The sequence below is a fragment of the Malurus melanocephalus genome, unplaced genomic scaffold, assembly GCF_030028575.1.
Source record: "Malurus melanocephalus ecotype Western Australia unplaced genomic scaffold, MMel_1.1 scaffold_380, whole genome shotgun sequence".
In the NCBI taxonomy this organism is placed as follows: Eukaryota; Metazoa; Chordata; class Aves; order Passeriformes; family Maluridae; genus Malurus; species Malurus melanocephalus.
The window spans coordinates 36,483-55,203 of record NW_026623612.1 but is presented as its reverse complement, the minus strand read 5'-3'; the positions used below and the strand labels follow the sequence as shown (position 1 = coordinate 55,203).

At 35.3% G+C, this 18,721-nt stretch overlaps 1 protein-coding gene across 1 annotated transcript; it reads left to right on the top strand.

The window, feature by feature from the left end:
• Nucleotides 1-2,359: 2,359 nt before the first annotated feature.
• On the top strand, nucleotides 2,360-16,990 carry EPYC (epiphycan). Its single transcript, XM_057378921.1, has 6 exons — nucleotides 2,360-2,521; nucleotides 10,005-10,158; nucleotides 13,720-13,878; nucleotides 14,420-14,622; nucleotides 15,087-15,182; nucleotides 16,716-16,990. The coding sequence occupies exons 1-6, from the start codon at nucleotides 2,360-2,362 to the stop codon at nucleotides 16,884-16,886; spliced, it is 945 nt and encodes a 314-aa protein (XP_057234904.1). The 3' UTR covers nucleotides 16,887-16,990.
• Nucleotides 16,991-18,721: the final 1,731 nt, after the last annotated feature.

The window sequence follows — 18,721 nt, the reverse complement described above, 5'->3', positions numbered from 1 at the left end:
GTGACGTGAAATAGATGCCATTTCCTTACAACAAATCTTTGTTTGACTTTCCAAAAATTCATTTCAGCAAAATCATATATAAAGGTGTTTGAATTCTGAGAAACTCCCTAGGCTGAGGTCTTCAGCTGAGGGTAGAAGCTGTACTACCTCCCACAGCCCCAGAATGCCACTGCCATTGGTCAGGGTCTAATACCACTGGCTCTGCATTCCAAGTTACTCCATCCCATTTGAGACAGCGGAAGCTAAAGGTAAGTTTTGGTAGTTCTCTCTTAATTGAATTTATATCGCTGGAAATACTAGTATTTGTTTTATTTTATCATGCTTAATACTGATTCAAAGTTTGCAGATTGTTGAGGCTATTTATTCTTCAGGGACATGACTTAGTTCCTTCTTGTGAAAGGTGTACATAATCTTAATCAAAATATTTGATCTTACAGCTATTGCAGATGCCAATATTTCTAAAGTGCATTCCAGTCTATTTCCCAGAAAGGGAAATAGAGCCTTGCAAACCCTGCAAGTTAGTGCAGATACTACAGCCATGGGTAAACAACATTTTTCCACAGATATTTGCTGGTTTTGTTTGTGTATGTGCAAAATTTAATACTTATCAAGACTACCGCCCTTTAAAAATCTTCCATTTTTAGGTAATATGACATTGAAACAATTTTTCATAGTGAGCAAATTTTTATTTAAGAACAGTTTATTCAGAGGAAAAATTACACCACATATGTTAGTACAACATTTTTGGTTGATAGATAGCATCCTTTAGAGCTGAATCATCTGTGATAAATGACATGGAAAGATAAATCAAGACTAAAACCAATTCTGTCAAAAATAGGGATCAGAAAACATAAAGACAGACAAAAAATGCAAATCTTATCATACTTATTTCTTTCAGAGATTGCATTTTTATTTTATTTTACTTTATTTTTTTAAATGAAGCAGAATAGTTTTAGTAGTATTGGAAGCTAATACTGAAAGGTGTAATTCATCTAAGCTTTCGCAAAGAGAAGACCCAGTGACTCTAGCTTCTTCCAGCAGCAGCTGAAGTCTTTCTGAATAAAGAAAATGAGAGATAAATGAACGCCTTGTGTTACTGACCATCCCCAGAGGAATTTCATAGCCTCATGCCTAAACCAGCTTTATAAAGACTTCTTTTCATGAAGCTAAAATTCAGCTTGTTGCTCAGCACACCCATTAAAAAAAGTCCCAAGTATTTTTATACTTAATTCTAAGTRGCTACAGTTTTGAAATAAAATATTTAAGTGTATCATGGCACCACTAAAGGAGTACAATTTATTAGACTTATGCATTGCTCATTATCACTGGGCTTTTGGTGAAATTAATGTGAGCTGTAGCTAAATAAAGGTGAAAGTACAGAATGCTGAATAGAACCTTGTGTAAGGCATCTTATATGATAATAGTGAATGTATCATTTACAAGGAAAAGAGAATGCATAAATACAAGTGCTCAAGCTTAGCATGAATTTTCTACTATTTTACAAAGTTCTGGAACTTGAAATKGGTGATAATTTAATTTTACAATTCTATTTTGCAAGGAGAACAGGTGACTATGCATCACCATTTCTCTCTACTTTTTAAATGTTGTTGATTTAATAATGAAGAAATTCAGAATATTTTCCATGGGCTATGGAGGACATTATTTTTCATTTTGCTCCCAAGACACTTTTGCAAAAGTATGGTCCATATATGCCGCATCAATTAAAATTATATTCTGACAAAACGACTAATGGATTAATTTGGTTTTGATTATGCTCATCCAAAGAAAACAAAGAGTCTCTAATACTTTCTAAACTGTTGGTGGGTTTTTTTGGTTTTGTTTGTTTTGGGCGGTTTGGGGTTTGTTTTAGTTTGTTTTGGTTTGCAATTTTTTTATGATGGAGGGGAAATAGTAAATTACTTTGCTATATATTTCAAAAGATAATACTGATAGAGACAAGTAATAATTTACCTTTTCTCTAATTTCCAAAATCTTCTTATCTTATGGTGCAGTGGAAATAGGTGAAGTTAGATGAAAGAGAAAAAACACCATTCAGACATTTGCTCATTGAGGTCAGCCTATTTTTGCACTAATAAAATTCAATAGCCCTTTTCTAAATTATACGAATGTGAGTATGGCCAAAGCAGTCTGCAGAATTTTCAGATCCAGAGACTCTTCTTGAAGAAAACCAGACTAAACCACTGAGTCATCATGAATAAATATGAGTTATTCATCAGAAATACTTTGTTTTATATATATAAAGTACTCTATTTGTGACATTAAAATGTCATAAATTCCTTGCAAATATCAGATTATCTACAATGGGTCCATTTTCTTCTCTTTCAGGAAAGAAAACAGAATGCAGGCCTTTGTAAATGTTTTTCTGGGGTTTTTTATCTTTGAGTCTGTTGGAGCTGCCCCTATCACTGATACCATAATTTATGATTCTGAGTTCTATGACATACCACTTGGAGAACTGCCTCATCCATTTGCCTATGATGAGAACAAGCAGTCTGTAGAGGTAATTAAAACTTAATTTATTCTGTCTTTCCACAGTGCACAAATGCAGTAGCTAGTGATCAGTTTTAGTTTGYCATGAAAACATTTACCAGACAAATCTACTCATGTGGTTTCTGCCTTTGCAGTTCATTCACCTTTTCCCTAACCTAAAAACACAGCAAAAATATATTCTGTTCATACGGGGTTTCATTTGTGATCCTCCTTAAGAATAGGTGTAAGGTACCATGCTTTCATGAGGTCTCCATTCAAATCTACAAATTCTGCTGGAAATAGTCATTGTGATTTATCTGTCTGATGATGCACAGAGGCAGCTGAGGCAGGACTTCCAGCATTTCCCATTAAACGAAGTTGTAAAATGCTGTTTCCTTAAGCAGTACAAGTATTTCAGGGTATAAATGCTAAGTTTTCTATTGCTGTTAGGAAAGTGACAGAAAAAAAAAGGGAAAAATAAATGGAAAGCACTTTAATTTCAGCTCAGTAAAGTAAGAAAAAGTACTGAAGAAAATCTGCTGAAATTCTGATATTGTAGAGTTAGTATGATATGTTAGTAAGACATGTTGCCTGTAGAAGCAAGGGAGTCTGCTTGACTTAAATTCTTCCTTCCCCTCCTACATWCCTTTATTTCTTTACAATTAATTACTAAAAAGCTACATTAATTTTATTTTCACCCTGCTGATTAGACATCAGCACAATTTCCCTGAAGGTAATATATGCTCTCTGTGATTCTGGATTGCATGTGATAGAAGTGGAGTGAAAAATATAACATTTAGAAATATGGTCTTTTCATTTTTATACATCATATTTTAGTACTTTTTCACATAACAATACCTAATTCATAAAAATACATTCCTTTTAAAGACTCATGGTTACAGCGGGAGGGACAAGAGCTACTCTTTCATCAGTGTGAGATCRAAATTGGATAACAGTTTTGAAATCAAAAAGATTTCAAACAATTTAAGAATAAATATATCCCAAAAGAGGAGAACTGAAGAGATAAAAACAATATCAAAGTTAGCGCTAAGATCAGAACCTTATAGTTTATAGGAAATAAATTTTCAATCTAAGAGGGACAGAGAAGAACTTTGCTGCAAAGAACTTACCTTGCCTTTGGCCTGTTTCCCTTGTGCCACACAATCAAAGCTCTACTTACCCATGTTCAAGCTTGCTTTCCTGATAAAGTCACCACCAGTTTTAGTCGCTCTCTATTTCACATTGATTAATAAATCATATTTTCTCTCTCTCTTTGCTCTTGAAAATAACATCTTTATCATTCTTACAGAAAATAACATCTCTATCATTCCTACAGAAATKACTTCCTTCCCAGAAATAGGAGAAGCTATTTTGCATGTACCTCATCACTGAATTTTTCTCATTCGAACAACATATTTCTTAATAACGTATTGGATGGTAGGTGGGATTCTCCTGTGCTGTATCTGTGAGGTCCTGCTCTCTCTGTGAGGTCCTAAAACCCCAAAGTGAGGCAGACCTTTTCCCAGTTTCTGAGTGAAGGATAAAGCAAGGCTTCCATGTTCTCTTCCAGCTGAAAGGAAATTCAGGATGATTCATGTTGCACCCAACAAGAAAAGATAGATGAGATCCCAACAAAGGTTGTTTTCTTTTTTTTTCTTTTTTTTTTTTTTTTTTTTTTTTTTTTTTTTTTTTTTTTTTTTTTTTTTTTTTTTTTTTTTTTTTTTAAGAAAGCATGGAATAGGCAGAGTCCAGAAAGACTATTCATACTGTCTGGTAAGCTTCTTTTCCAGAACAGGATTATCTTCCGTTACAGAGCTCTTCGGACAGCCTTCTTAAAATTCATCAAGAGAAATTAATCCATCACAGCAGTTGAACAGAATTTTGCTTTGCATATGGATGGACCTCCTTGTGAGAGCCTTTATTTCATAGATGTTTAGCCAAATTTTTTTTTTCTTGCATTCCTAATACCCTGTACCACCCAAGAGAATCCTAAGCATTCACAGTTCCCCATATCCCAGAAGATATGAGTGGTCAGCGCTGTAGAAATCAAGCAAATATAGACATGTCAGTGTACTATTTAATAGGGCATGCCAGTCTTGTGAATATCATTGATTTACTCAAGTTTTAAGCAGAATACATTTGATTTCTTGATTGTGGTTATGACTTTCCTGCTTACAATCTTGTAATCATAATGAAGTGAATGACACAAGTGGGCCTATGTGTAAAACTCAATATTTATTCAAGGTCACAAGTTAGTTTTTATTATGCATAGTTTACACTATGAGCAATACCACAGAGACCCAGACAAACAGCAGGTCTTCAACAGATCTAGCCTGTGTGCAGTAACTCTTTAAGGCCTGACTTTCCKTTTAGAGAGCTCTGAATCTTGTCTTCAGACTGAAGCAGTGGAGAAAAAAACTAAAATAATGTTTTCTGGTTTTGCTGCCTTCAGTTGAAGATTTTAAAATTCAGATATGCAAATAGAAGTAATTCTGTTAAACACATTTTTGGACTCTTTGGCAAAATGCAAACTGCCAAGGTTGTGTGTCCAACTGATTTGCAGAGGATCCAGGAGACTGATGAGTTCTAGTACTTCAGATGCATTTGGGGTCCTACTCCTGTTAATTTCAATGTGAATATATACATTTTTTAACAACCCTATTAACTGGTAAAAGTAATGAAAAAGTCAGTTATCAACATAGTTGATAAGAGACTCAAACTTATCATTTGGASCTTTATCCCCAAATAGAAATTTTTGTACTTTTTGAGACAGGCATTGACTACAGCTCTTATTATTCACTTGGCTGCAGTGACTAAGAAATCTAGGTCTTTTCAAAACAGAAAAATAGGAGAAAAAAATGTTTAAAAGCAAAATTTGAGAAGAAACAATTATAAGTCACTTTTGGAAAGGAAAAAAATACTGCCTGCTGGTGGCAAGAGGGTTGGAAATAGATGGCCTTTATGGTCCCTTACAACTCAAACCATTCTGTGATTCTATTAATAATTTCTACCATAATTAAACATTTTCTTGTAAGCCTTTGGCAGTTTCAGAACAGCTGTGGAGGAAATTAGTTCCTTTTGATGAGTCAGAGTGTGAAACCAGGTGTGTGTCCCTTCCAGTTTACAATGCCTTTTTTTAAGTGTTGAAATTTTACTTGTGTTTTTAGTGTATTTTTTGCAGTTGAAAAAAATCACTGAAACWGAACACACTTCAGATTCTCCTGTGGATCTGTACTTATTAAATGAAATACAACAGCTTTGATTCTAAAAGATGTAGACATAAAATAGACACATAAAATAAACTCCTGGGTCTTTTCTAATTTTTTGTTTGTTCGCGTCCTTCACTGCCAGTGGTGAGAGATGGATACCTAAAGAACTCACCCTAAAAGGAATTTCTGTAGCAGTGTCTGTTCCTATTTGAATATCCTAGCTTTGTCTCCTTCTGTACTGATTGTGAAGAGATGTTAATACAAACTAGATGCCCAGCCTATGGATGGCAAGTTGCGAATTGGATTTTACCAATTGCATTTTATCCTTACTGATATGTTCTGATTTGTGTATTCTTGACTTTTGTAACTTCCTGGTCTGAAAGTGCCTCTGAATTGGCCAGCCACATTAAGCAACTTTATTATAAAATAGAATCACTCTGGATAAATATAGAACGGAGAAAAAAATAGATACTCCATGCAATCTTAGTAAAGATATCACTATCCTTTGGCATGCTCTGGGACTAATCAGCACTGATATTCTCTAATTCTGTTGATTGACTCCAAGACAGAGCAGGATGACTATTAATCACATAGTTCGATATCTAAAGATAAGCGATGTGATAACCCTTCATTTTTTTTCTCATGCTGTGTATTAAAACTACCTTGGAGGGTAGATTATTATTTGAATACTTGCAACTATTGATAAAGAAAAAGATACTTTATTGTATTTCTCTGCAATGTTCTTCCTGCTTTGTGTTTTTTTCAGAAATAGCTTTTCTTAAAGAAGCCAGTGAAACACAAGTCCACTCCCTGTCTAATTCTAGCCTCCCTCCTCCCTCCAAAAAAGTTTATGGAAAATAAAGCCATTAAGTGATAGACAATCATTTATGTTTCTTCTTTTTTTTTTTTTTTTAATGTAAAGTCCATGTTGCCAGAAATGAACAAACATCTGGAAGATGAGGGATCATTCTGTACAGTATATGGTCCAAGAAACATCTTTGTCTTGTTACAGTCTTGCATGATTTATCAAACATGTAAAAGATACAAAGCYGAATGGATCATATGACCAATAACGGGAAACAGACTTTTGCCTTTAGGTCACTGGTTCAAGTCAAAATTATGTACAGCAAGAAAACACTTCTCATGCTCTGGGCCTGGTCTGTGAAACACATATATAAGAGAACTACTCTGTTACCAGTATAAAAATGGCAACATCATTAAGTTAACTTCAATAATGTTTATTTTCTTATGACATTCACAACTGCAAGAGTCTGAATAGATAATGCTAACTACTTGGAACAATTCCCTAAATCTCAGATTTAGTGCATTTGCAAGGAAACTGCTGGAAGATGTTCAACTGTGCACCTACAAATCTAGATAACATCTTAACTAAGAGAGAGATAACAGTCTAGAAACAGAAGTACTACAGGTTAACACCTCTGCTTTGGCATCCAACAGCTACAGTAATTAATCAACTAAGAATGTGCAGAAAGCATAAAGTAAATCACAAATCCCAAGACAGTAAATTCCATAAAGTATGCCCCCAAATAGGCAGAGAGGTGGCAGTCAGTGTAGATGACCCAAATCCCATAACAAGTGAAAGGAAAATTATCTTTGCTCTGAAACCTATTTACAAAGTCTATCTTGAAAATACTTCTCTCCGGAATATCATTTTCAGTAGAACAAAAGCATATAAAGAAAACATGTCTCAGAATCTCCAGATTTAATTCCAAAGTTCAGCAGAGGGACTCTTATCTGATTTCCACAAAACTGGTGGACAGCAGTAGACAGCATGTGCAAGAACTTTAGTGCAGTACTAACTGGGGTCAATAAGTCTGGAATGCATCTCCCCCTCTAGGCTTCCTCCATTCGGAGAACAGCTGTCTCATTTCCTTTGTTCCCAAAGTCTTTTGATTTGTCCCCAAGTCCATTCCTAGTTAAGCTGTCTACTGTCAGTGCTGCAGATGGTAACATTGTGTATTTGCACAAAATGACAAGGTACATCCTTACTCTTACTTACCTCAACTCAAGTTGCTCAGCAATAGTTCAGCCGAAGGTCATTTTGCTCATTTGATTACCTGGCATTTTGTGTGAGTTGTGCACACCTGCATTTTGTGAGTTTATGACCTTGGTAACTGTGTTGGGGCATTTTTATCCATAAACACTAATTATTAATGGTACTTGTGGATTATTTGAATACAACTAAAGGATATACAGAAAACCTAAGATGTTCTTAGTCAAAATCTGAGTCTGTGTGGTTCAGAGTGCTTACTGGTTTTTTTTATTGCTTCCATGGTCTCTGTCTTCAGTGAAACTAATTGATACAGAATATTTGACCCTTTTGCCATTATATAACCTAAACCAAATTATTTGTGTACAAAAAATTAGATTTTAGGTAGTTATTTAGATGTTCTAAGGCAGTCCAGGATCATAATGCTTAATACTGCTTGTAATGATATATAACTATGTTGCAAGATCCAGGTAGTCTATTATGAGTTGCAAAGTGTTTTTTGGKTTTTTTTCCAAAATTTTCACAGATCTTAAAATCACAGATTTGTTGTTTGAAGGGACCAAGATCATCTACTTCCAAACCCCTGCCATTGGCAGGGACACTTTCAACAAGCCTAGGTTGCTCAAAGCCCTATTCAACCTTGCCCTGAGCAARGCAATCCACAACTTCTCTGGGCAACCATTTTCAGTCCTCACCACCCATTATTAAAGAATGTAATAATATATAAAAGTTTCAGCTTCAAGCTATTCTCCCTTTTCCTATTACTACATGTCCTAAAAAGTCTCTCTCCAGCTGTCTTGTAGGTCCTGTTTAGGTGCTGAAAAGCTACTATAAGATCTTCCCAGAGCCTTCTTTTCTCTAGGCTGAACAATCCCAACTCTCTCAGACTGTCTTCATATTCTTGGCCCTCCTCTGGACTTGTCCTCCCTGTGCTGGAGACCCCASAGCTGGATGCAGTACTTCAAGTGGGGTCTCACAAGAACAGAGAAGAGGAGCAGAATCTCTTTTGAGACTCTGGTTGTATATGAAATATATATGCACATACAAAGAGATTCAAATAGGGATAGATATTCCTATTTGAATATCCTGTGCTTAGAATCCAGATGCCAGGTATTTTAGTGCCTTTAACTTCTATAGTCTACATTAAAAAAATCAAATTTAAAAAATTCTAACCATTTGGCCAGTCTGGATGCAATTACTTTTTACCTGCCATTTACAAATAGAATTTATGAACACTACTGTAATTGATTTCTACAACTGGTTCTCCACGTAGAGASCAAAGACAACAGTAGCTGCAGGATGCTCTCAAAAAAGAGATGCTTAGTGAGGTGACCAAGAAAACACCTTTGCCTCTTTGCTAACATAGGCCCTCCTGCAAAAAACCTGGCAAGTCTGCAAGAATCTTTCCATGAGGGTAATATCATGCAAGAAAATGCCACATCTTAATTTTAATCCTTAATTATCATACAGGAAGATCAACAGAATATATTTTTAGAATTAAATTTAGCCCGACAAAATTAACTGGTTTGACTAATTATGTTGAGTGAAGGACAAAAAAGTAAGTTTTCCAGTTCCATACAAAGATTTTCCAAATTGTGTGTTTTAAAATCAAGATTTTATCCAATGTTTATATATATACGTGTATATATATATATATATATATATATATAATTTTTTTTATATTACATCATGCAGCTAATAAAAAAAAAAAAAAAACAGTACCTTTTAAAAAAAAAAAAAAAAAAAAAAAAAAAAAAAAAAAAAGACAAAAAACCTGCCAACATATTAGCAAGTAGTGTGAAGTCAGAGCTCAGAATTCTTTAGTAGTGTTTTTAAATCATGTTAATGTTCCAAGAAGAGCCTGCACAGCTATATTGGTTTTGGATTTATGATGGTACAATTTACAATTTTGTGGTAAATGACTTTCACCTTTTTGATATTTCACAGCAAATTTTCACTTATCACAAATTTATCAATTTTTATCACAAATCTATCTTTAAATAAATATGGAAAAATAATTTTGCTAGTATATATTCTCACTAGTATACATTAAGCATATGCACATGTGCATACATAAAAAACCTTCAAAACACTGACATAAAAAGTGACTAAATATGTTGGAATTTCATTAATTGTTTATATATCATCAGAATTCATTATAGCTCCTGGATAAAATGCAGCTCAAGCATTAGACCTCAGAAAATATGTGACTCTAGTGGGCAAATATGAATAACTGGAAGAGAAACTGCTTCCAAGGGAAGTAAACAGTAACATTTCCTTTTAATTTTCCCTAGACAGAGATTGGGACAGAACTATCTTCTGTAATTCAAGAGAGTTATCCCTCTGCACCATTGATAGAAGAAGCTGAGGATGAAGCGTCAACATCAAAATTAATTGATGGGTCTTCAGCACAGGGGTCAGGAGTGCTTGGACCCCAGACTCAAGATGGTTAGTAGGAAAGAGAAATTATCTTTTTGTGCATAGTTCTGATTTTGAGCAAGCCCACTTTATTTGTTTTTTTACTCAAGAGGAAGTACCTAATTTCTGTACTTCTCTTACTGAAGAAAGATACAACATGCCTATCTTGAATGTTCCAAAGTCAGACAAGTGCCTAGTCAAAATGTTTCCATACTATTTTACTATGGAAACAAGTGTGCCAATGAAGATTTAGGACATAAAAATTTGCCAATGGTTGGCAAAGGTTAACAGTACTTAGTTTATTTTCTTTGATTTCAACTGTCCTTATTTTAAAATTATTTGCCACATGATTTTTATAAATGTATTAATGCAAAGCATAATTAATACATTGAAGACTTTTTGACCATGAAARCTATATGCTGAAAAGCTTAAGCACAAGGACCTACTTAGAACTTTTGAGTGAAAATGACTTTCAGTTCTTGTGAGAATCTGTAGTGAAATAAGAATTTTATAAATCTTGCAGAGGAATTAAAATTGCAAAACATAATATGTCCCTCTCCCATACCAACCTTGCAATGCTAATTATTGACATTTGTTAGAAAGTCCTCCAAACTCTCACCAGAGTTATCCACTACTGTGTGGGATATTTTTTTTCTRTTTTCTGCTGATAGACATACAGCAACAGGAAAATCCTAATTTTCACTATGCCTAATACTACAGCATATTCTTTTCACAGAAGAAAAACAACAACAACAACAAAAAAACAAACAAACAAAAAAAAACAAACAAAAAAAACCCCACACCACAAACCCCAGAGTTCCTGCCTATGTGTGCATTTCAGTGTGCACACTGAAAATGTGTATTCAGTGAAGTTAATAATTCATAGTCTTATTTTCGCATGTACTACAAGTGATCCATGACCAGGCAAAAATACACACTGTCAAAACAAATTAAAATGGAATGAGAAATTCCTAAGATATTCCAGAAAAAAAGGAAAAAAAGCCCATTTTTCTTTTCAATTTTGAAAACTACAGAATGTAACAATATGTCCTGTAAATATTATATATGATTAATTCAGTATCTGTCAACATTTTTTGAGTATTGAATGCAAATCAAGTGCATCAACTAAAGAAATGCTCAAGACAGTAACATGTCAAGCCAGATTTCTCTAGTATCTTCCTTTTTTTAGCAAAATATTTTCCTGCCAGATGTTGCTGTTATTGGCCTAGTACTGAATAGAAGACTACAAGACAGAGTAACATTATGCCAAGCTCATTTTTTGCTGATATCTTTTTGAATCCTTCCCCTCCCTCTGGTTTTTTTCAGTATCTACTAGACATAGTTGACATATACCACTCCTCCAAAATCAAAAATAGCACAGGGTGAAACCTGCAGTATTATAAAAAAATATGAGCCATCCTTAACTCTACATTCATTTAAGGCTAGATTTGCTGGAATAGTTCAAGGTGTGAATGGTTTTTTTACCCTGTGTGACACTTGCTCTCTGTAGCCAACTTAAACTCTCTTGTGGAGAAAGTTGGGGAAAGCATGAAAAGATTCTTATCTCTCCAGAAATTATATTCGCAGGTGTCCAAGTAGAGATAACAATAAGAGTACTCTGGTTACTGATTCTTTAATCTTGCCTCAAATGGCACCTCAACTACCTACAGGTAATTGAGGCAGATTAAGAAGGCACATCTGTCATGTAGCCACAACTGATCTGGAGGAAAAACTAATCTGCAAGGAAAACACTTCCATATTCCTGAATTATGCTAGTATTCTATAAGTAATGAGAGGAAACAACCCCATCTGCTACAAGGAGGAAAACATGAAACAGAAAAGTATTTTTATGGGATTAAAAGCTGATAAACAGATATACTGATTTATACTCATAATCAAGGAGAGGATGTATCAAAAAGCCAGTGTCACGAGTGTTACAATTCGGTTATTAAAATTGTTAGGGAGCCATCTCTGCCTGAATTAAGGTGCAAATGAGACCATATGCCGAAGTCTATAAGATGAATTTTATTTAACGGTAAATGTGAGGGAGAGAGAGAGAAAGAGAGAGGGAGAAATACAAAAAGGGTCAGGGTGGGGAGAAAGAGAGTGGCAGAGAGACAGATTAAGTAGAAAATAACACCATAGTATGGATCCTGATGGCATCCCGTTGATCGTCAGTTTCTGTTCTTGGCAGAGAGGGTGGCAGAAAACAGAGAATTCAATAGATTAACACACATTCGGGCCAGGTGGGAATGCCCAGGTAGCTCACTTTAGTGGAACAAGCTTGACACAGGCTCTTGCAACAGACTCTGCATCTGTTGCATCCTCTTGCAGCATGTGCAGTCCTGTTGCACAAGGCCTCAGGAATGAGTCTGAGAGGTCTTTTGGGGTCTTTGAAGGATTAGCACACCCCTCAGCTGCCTCTCACATGAATGTCCCGTGGATGTGACCTTCTCAGGGTGTGGGGTTTTACAGCTGAGCCAGTTTGTGTAAGGGAGGATGGGTGTTCACTGCCTCTGACCAGAGGTTACACCACACACACAAAAACTCTCCTCCTCCCACCTTGGTTGGGGGGTAGTTTGTTCCTCTCCCCACCCTGAATCCAGCCAGAGCTGATTTTCAGGACTGCTGCTGGGTTATGGCTTTCTTGTGGATGTAATCTGTTCCCTCAACCTTGTTTACTTSTCCCCCAATCTGTGATAATTTAATAATCAGTTATCCCGAATTTCCTTAGGTGGCTCAGCTCACAGTCCAAAGTTCCAGTCAGGAGGCACATTCAGGGAGGTGTGGGCTTTGGTGGTCAAAGCTTCTTTATAGTTTTGTCATAATGGGCAGAAAGTTCTTCATAACAATGTTTAAGCCATCAACTACGACATTTCAGTCTCTCGCAAATCTCACCAAATTTTAATAGTACTATTTAAAGAAACTTTTAACTTCACTGTATTCATGCAATTTAATGACTGAAATAAAATGGCYTAATTTTTAATTTTCACAAACTACTGGTGATAACCAAGTGTTTTGCTAACATGATCTCCAAGCTACCTTAACTGAGACTCATATCAAAAAATTTGTCATGATGCTGAATTTCYGTACTAGAAAATGTATTTAAACATGCAAAGGAAACAGGTTCTTCTCCACAGTCCTGCAGGAAATTACTAATTTCCATATAAAATATTCAGAAGTAGAATTTACAGAACAACATAGGAATCACAGCAAGCTCCATTCATCAGCTTTTTATTGCTCCAGCTAGATGGAAGCATGCACCTGCTAGCTTAAGGGGAAATCAACTTTTTGTTAATTGCCGTTACCAAATATTCTATTATCATACTCTCAGAAACATTATATTAGAAGAAGTTAATTGTTCTTCTAGGCATAGAGAGAAAAAYAAATTAAATTTTAAAATAATTTAATCACTTTATTGCTGCAATCATATGATCTGGTGGTCAAAGCAAAATGGGAGTGAACTTTACCACAGACAAAATCTGATTGTTGGCTGCTTACCTGTTGGTGAGGATTTCGTTGTAGTAACTAAGGTGTCATTTTTATACATTTCCTTTCTAATAAAATATTTTCTTTTCAATTCCTTGACAGGTCTTCCCACTTGCCTTTTGTGTGCATGCCTAGGGACCACAGTCTACTGCGATGATCGTGAACTTGATGCTGTTCTGCCATTGCCTAAGAAAACCACATATTTCTATTCACGCTACAACAGGATCAGGAAGATCAGCAGAAATGACTTTGCTAACTTAAGTACGGATAGCAGTATTCTTGCAATTAGCTTTAATTTTGATTATTACTGGCTCATATCAATCTAAAACACAGCCATATATTTCATATAATGTTTGATGATGGTAGAATTTTACACATAAATGCATATGCATTCTGCTATTTTTGAGCATAAAGGTCAATACATTAGATGCAGATTGTCTGTCAAATTTTTGAATTATTATAAATAAGAATGATCATTTTTGCTGTTACTTGCAATCATCTTTAGAGAGGTAATAAAACCCCCCAGATATTCAATTTAATTTTGGGGTTTTTTTTTTAATTAGAAAAAGTGCTTGAGTGTATTTTATTAAAAAGTCAATATATCAAATTTCTTATATGTAAGAAAATGCTGAAATAAAGAAATGTAGAACAAGTAGATTGCCAAAACACACAGAAATCTTAAAACTCTTAACTTTGAAGTCTTTGACTGTAAGTTGTATAAAGAATGACACAGGCAGGGGGTGTATTTTAAATTTCAGGAAAGACATTCTTACATGTCTGTTGTATCTTATTTCTCTGCCAGACTATTTAAAGAGGATTGATTTGACTGCAAACTTTATATCAGAGATACACAAGGATGCCTTCCGAAGATTGCCCCAACTTCAGGAGCTGGTGCTCCGTGACAATAGGATAAGGCAACTGCCTGAGTTACCATCTACCTTAACATTCATTGATGTTAGTAAGAACAGGCTTGGTCGCAAAGGAATACGTAATGAGGCATTTAAAGTAAGTCTGTGATGGGAAAATCTTGTCATTGTCTCTCCAGAGGACATGATTAGAAGTGCAGCCTATTCTCGTAAGAGAAATCCTCCAGTCACCTAGTGTAGCCCCCCACTGGACCTGCTCCAGGAGCCCCATGTCTCTCATCCTGAGGAGCCCAGAACTGGACACAGCACTCCAGCTGTGCCTCACCAGGGCTGAGTAGAGGGGCAGGATCACCTCCCTTGACCTGCTGGTAATGCTCTTCCTAATGCACCCCCTGATCTCATTGGTCTTCTTGGTCTAAGGGCGCCACTGGCTCAAATCAGTTTGTTACTGTCTTTGAATTTTTGCCTTTTCACCATATTATGCTGAAAGAAAATGTGTGGCTCTCCAGTGGTGCTCATTGCAGTGATGGATTTCAAACTTACTTGCCAGAGATTTTTAAATATGTGTGTCATTTCTCCCTGCTTTTTTCCATTTTCCCCTAGAATCTGGATGAACTGCAGCATCTTTACATCACTGACAATAACCTGGATCACATTCCATTGCCGCTCCCTGAAAGCCTCCAAGCTCTTCATCTTCAGGTAGGCTACGAAAGAAATGGCTCCTTATACTCAAGCAACAAACATAATTGTGAAGGGCAATTATTTATCTTGTAGTGTTTCTTCTGTTGAGCCAAAAGTGTTCTTACTTGACTAAAGAAGAAATGGGGAACATAAAATTAACTAGTAGATGCAGTCTTTCAAAGAAGTAAAATTTAGCTCAGAATTTTCAATACAATATTTTCCAAAAACCAAATTCTTTAATTATTAATAACACAATGTAAAGTTATGTTCACAGCTGTCAAGAGCAACATTTGTCTAAGAGACTTATCTAAGAATCTAAGGGACTAATGACAAACCCTTACACTACTCATATAAATCTTCCAACAGGAATACTTTTGAATATCCAGGGGGAGCTTTTGTAATATAGATTATAGCTATACTCAAAATATTTTATTATTTTAATAAAGTTAATTCCCAGTTACCATATTTCAGCCAAAGTTTTACATTTGACTATGCTGGAACATCCTGTCCATCATCCTTCTGTAATCCTTTTGTTCTCTACTTCCTTTTATCTAATAGTTTCTTTTTGAATTCTCCCTTGTAATTTTTTCCAGCTCTGCTTCCTTCCCTTTTTCTCCTCTTGTACCAATTTACCGTTTTATTTATCAGATGTTGTTTTATTTATCACATAATACAGGAAAGAGACCTTTCACTAGGCAATGTACCACACATCATTTAACCTTTATCTCTCAACAAGTAAATTTATAGAAACTCTCTGCTTGGTGGCTGACTTGTTTTTTATTTGTTTGTACCTGTAAATTAAATATTAAATGCTATGGGCTACAGAAGGAAGTACGTGAGCTGGGCTTTTTCCACACAAGTTTCTGACTAGCAAWGGAATGGAGAAGGGAAGAATTTTCAGACAGCGCTCATTTTAGGAGATGAACTTTTTAGTCCCAGTTTCCTGACAATATTGTATTCTAGCAATTAATTGTTGAGAATAGTTCACTTCAAGAATKGAATATATAGTGAATATAAGGTATATAAGAGGAATTTAAATCAAAAGAATAAAACTGAAAGCATTCAATTTTCCCAGTATATATACAGATGTGAGATAAATTAATGTGAGAGGGCCTGGGGGAAGGAAATTGTCACAGATAAAATTACAGATTTGTGCCTTTGCAGGTTGAGGCATATCAAACTGTCAGGATGATAATTGTGTTTCTATGATTTTTGAACCAGCCTATCCTGATTCAAATTTATCTTACTAAGGCTTTTCAATACAATCTGGAAATCAAAATGCTCTATACTTTTACCAGATTCCTCCTTCAAAGCCTGTCTCTGCTATGTGGTTTGAGTTACGTAGTTTTGAAACTTTGCACTCGCAAGAAATTTTCCCCTGCTTGGAAGATTTCTCTTTTGATGACTTGCTACCACAATGTGGGCCCTTGAATTCAGACAAGTATCTCTCTAAACACTGAAAATACATCCGTAAATGTTTCTCAAAGAATTAAAACTCACTTTCGGGCAACATTCTAATAGCTTCTTTTTTGTTTGCTTGTTTTTTGTCAGAACAACAACATTCAAGAGATTCATGGAGACACTTTCTGCAAAATGAGAGATTTTACTTATGTACGTAGGGCCCTTGAAGACATCAGACTGGATGGTAATCCCATCAACCTGAGCAAAACACCTTATGCATACATGTGTCTACCCCGTTTGCCAGTTGGTAACCTCATCTGAGCTTTGGCATCAGCCAAGACTGTCACATGYATTAAGAATCTCTAAAGAGAAATCATTAGCTCACAACTACATTAGCCAAGAAGAATTTTTACAAATGTCATTTATATGGGAAATATTTCTGTTAATAATGGAATTGATTATTGTGATATTAAGAAGATTATGAAATGCTCAAAAACAAATCCATTATCTACCCAGCTGCAAGTTATTTAGCAATACCAAGAAAAATACTTTACTACAAAAACAATGCAAATACCAAATTTTTTTTGCTGAATTTTTCAGATCTAATCTATGAATTCTAAATTTAAACAATTTATATATTAAAGTCAAATTATTACACAGTAAATAAAGAAATAAAAATAAAATATGTTTACACAATTGGTTATTTTTTGGACTTTATTTTAATTAAATTTTATTCTCTCAGAGACACATTCATCTAATTCTTTCCTTAAGGGTCCTTTCCTTTTGGAAAAGTACTAGCAATATTACAAAAAAAAAAAATCATTGTTTCTTCAGATAACAGAATCTTTCCTTGAATCAATGGTGAAATATAGACCCCAAATATTTCTCAGATTACCCTCATACAATTTATTCATAGTTTTGCAGCAAAAAATTATCTTTGTAATGCTGATGAGGCACAAAGCTGTTTTCCATATCTTTGATAAACTTGCCTGATAGATTATGTAGTAATAAAAATCTCATACAAAATATCCTATTTGAGAAATTCTAGATTTTATTCTGCATAGAAAATGGAAAAAAAAAAATCCCTCTGTTATATATACATAGTCAGACAAAATTTTTCAGTTCAGTGCACTAAGGATCAGGATTCAGAGACCAAAGTCACAAATCACCTTGTGGAGCTCAATCTCCAATTATTTGAAACTATTTCAAAATTTGAAATAAATCTTCTCTGCTTTACTGTTTACCAGCTTTTCCAGGTAAAGATTTAAAAATTTCTCTCTTGGGATAGTTTGAATTGCTCTTCTCATTTTGGGGAGGAGATTTAATACATTTTTCTAGGGAGAAAGCCCCCAGGAAAGATCCACTAGATATGCCGTAGGTACCTGCTCATTCTGTTCTATGGTGACAAGCAGCAAGTAACACCTGCACATATGCAGTGATAAAGGTTTGATGAAAGACTTTGGCAAGAAAAACCGAAAGAAGCAAATCCCTTTAAATTTAACAAATCCACCTAGACAATCTGATACTTGTTCAATATCTAAGCTCACTTTTATCTAGCTGAACATAATTCTCATTGAAAATGTAAATGATAATTTCTGTGGGGCCAGGCAACAGAAACTGCTTGCAGAGACCTCACTCTTCACCTTCACTGCCACTTTCTAGAAGTGAACACACATGGAACAACATCAGACAGACTAAAATCAGCATAGTTCGAGTCAGGAGGAAGGAAGTTAGGTGAAGTAAGAACAGGATATGGAGTGATATGAGGAAGGAAGAGAAGAAATAAAAAGTGTTGAGAGCAGATACAGATCATTCCTTTAGTCTTGCTAAAAGGCAGAGGGACAGCAGCAAAATTCCAGAAGTCTTAGACCTTATCTGCATTTAGTTTTATTTTCAATGAATTCTAGCCTTTCCTTTCCATTCACATGTCACTTCTTATGCCATCATGAGTTCATCATGTTCCCAGCAGAATATATGTGCTCTGGGAAAAATAAAAATTCAGAGGTAGAGGGGGAAGTGGGGGACAGCACAAAAGCCCCTTCCACAGTTGCTGCAGTAGGCTGAATCAGCCCCTGACTTCTTGTAYAGAGGTCAACCTCCATGCCATGGTGATGGATGTACTGTCCATATCACATCTGTTTCAGGGAAGATGCATT

Bases quoted from the DNA above. Each gene is read 5' to 3' on its own strand.
- EPYC (XM_057378921.1), top strand. From the start codon at position 2,360: ATGCAGGCCTTTGTAAATGTTTTTCTGGGGTTTTTTATCTTTGAGTCT. The intron at 2,522-10,004 runs GTAATTAAAACT...AATTTTCCCTAG, and splicing joins AGAACAAGCAGTCTGTAGAG to ACAGAGATTGGGACAGAACT. The intron at 15,183-16,715 runs GTAGGCTACGAA...GTTTTTTGTCAG, and splicing joins TCCAAGCTCTTCATCTTCAG to AACAACAACATTCAAGAGAT.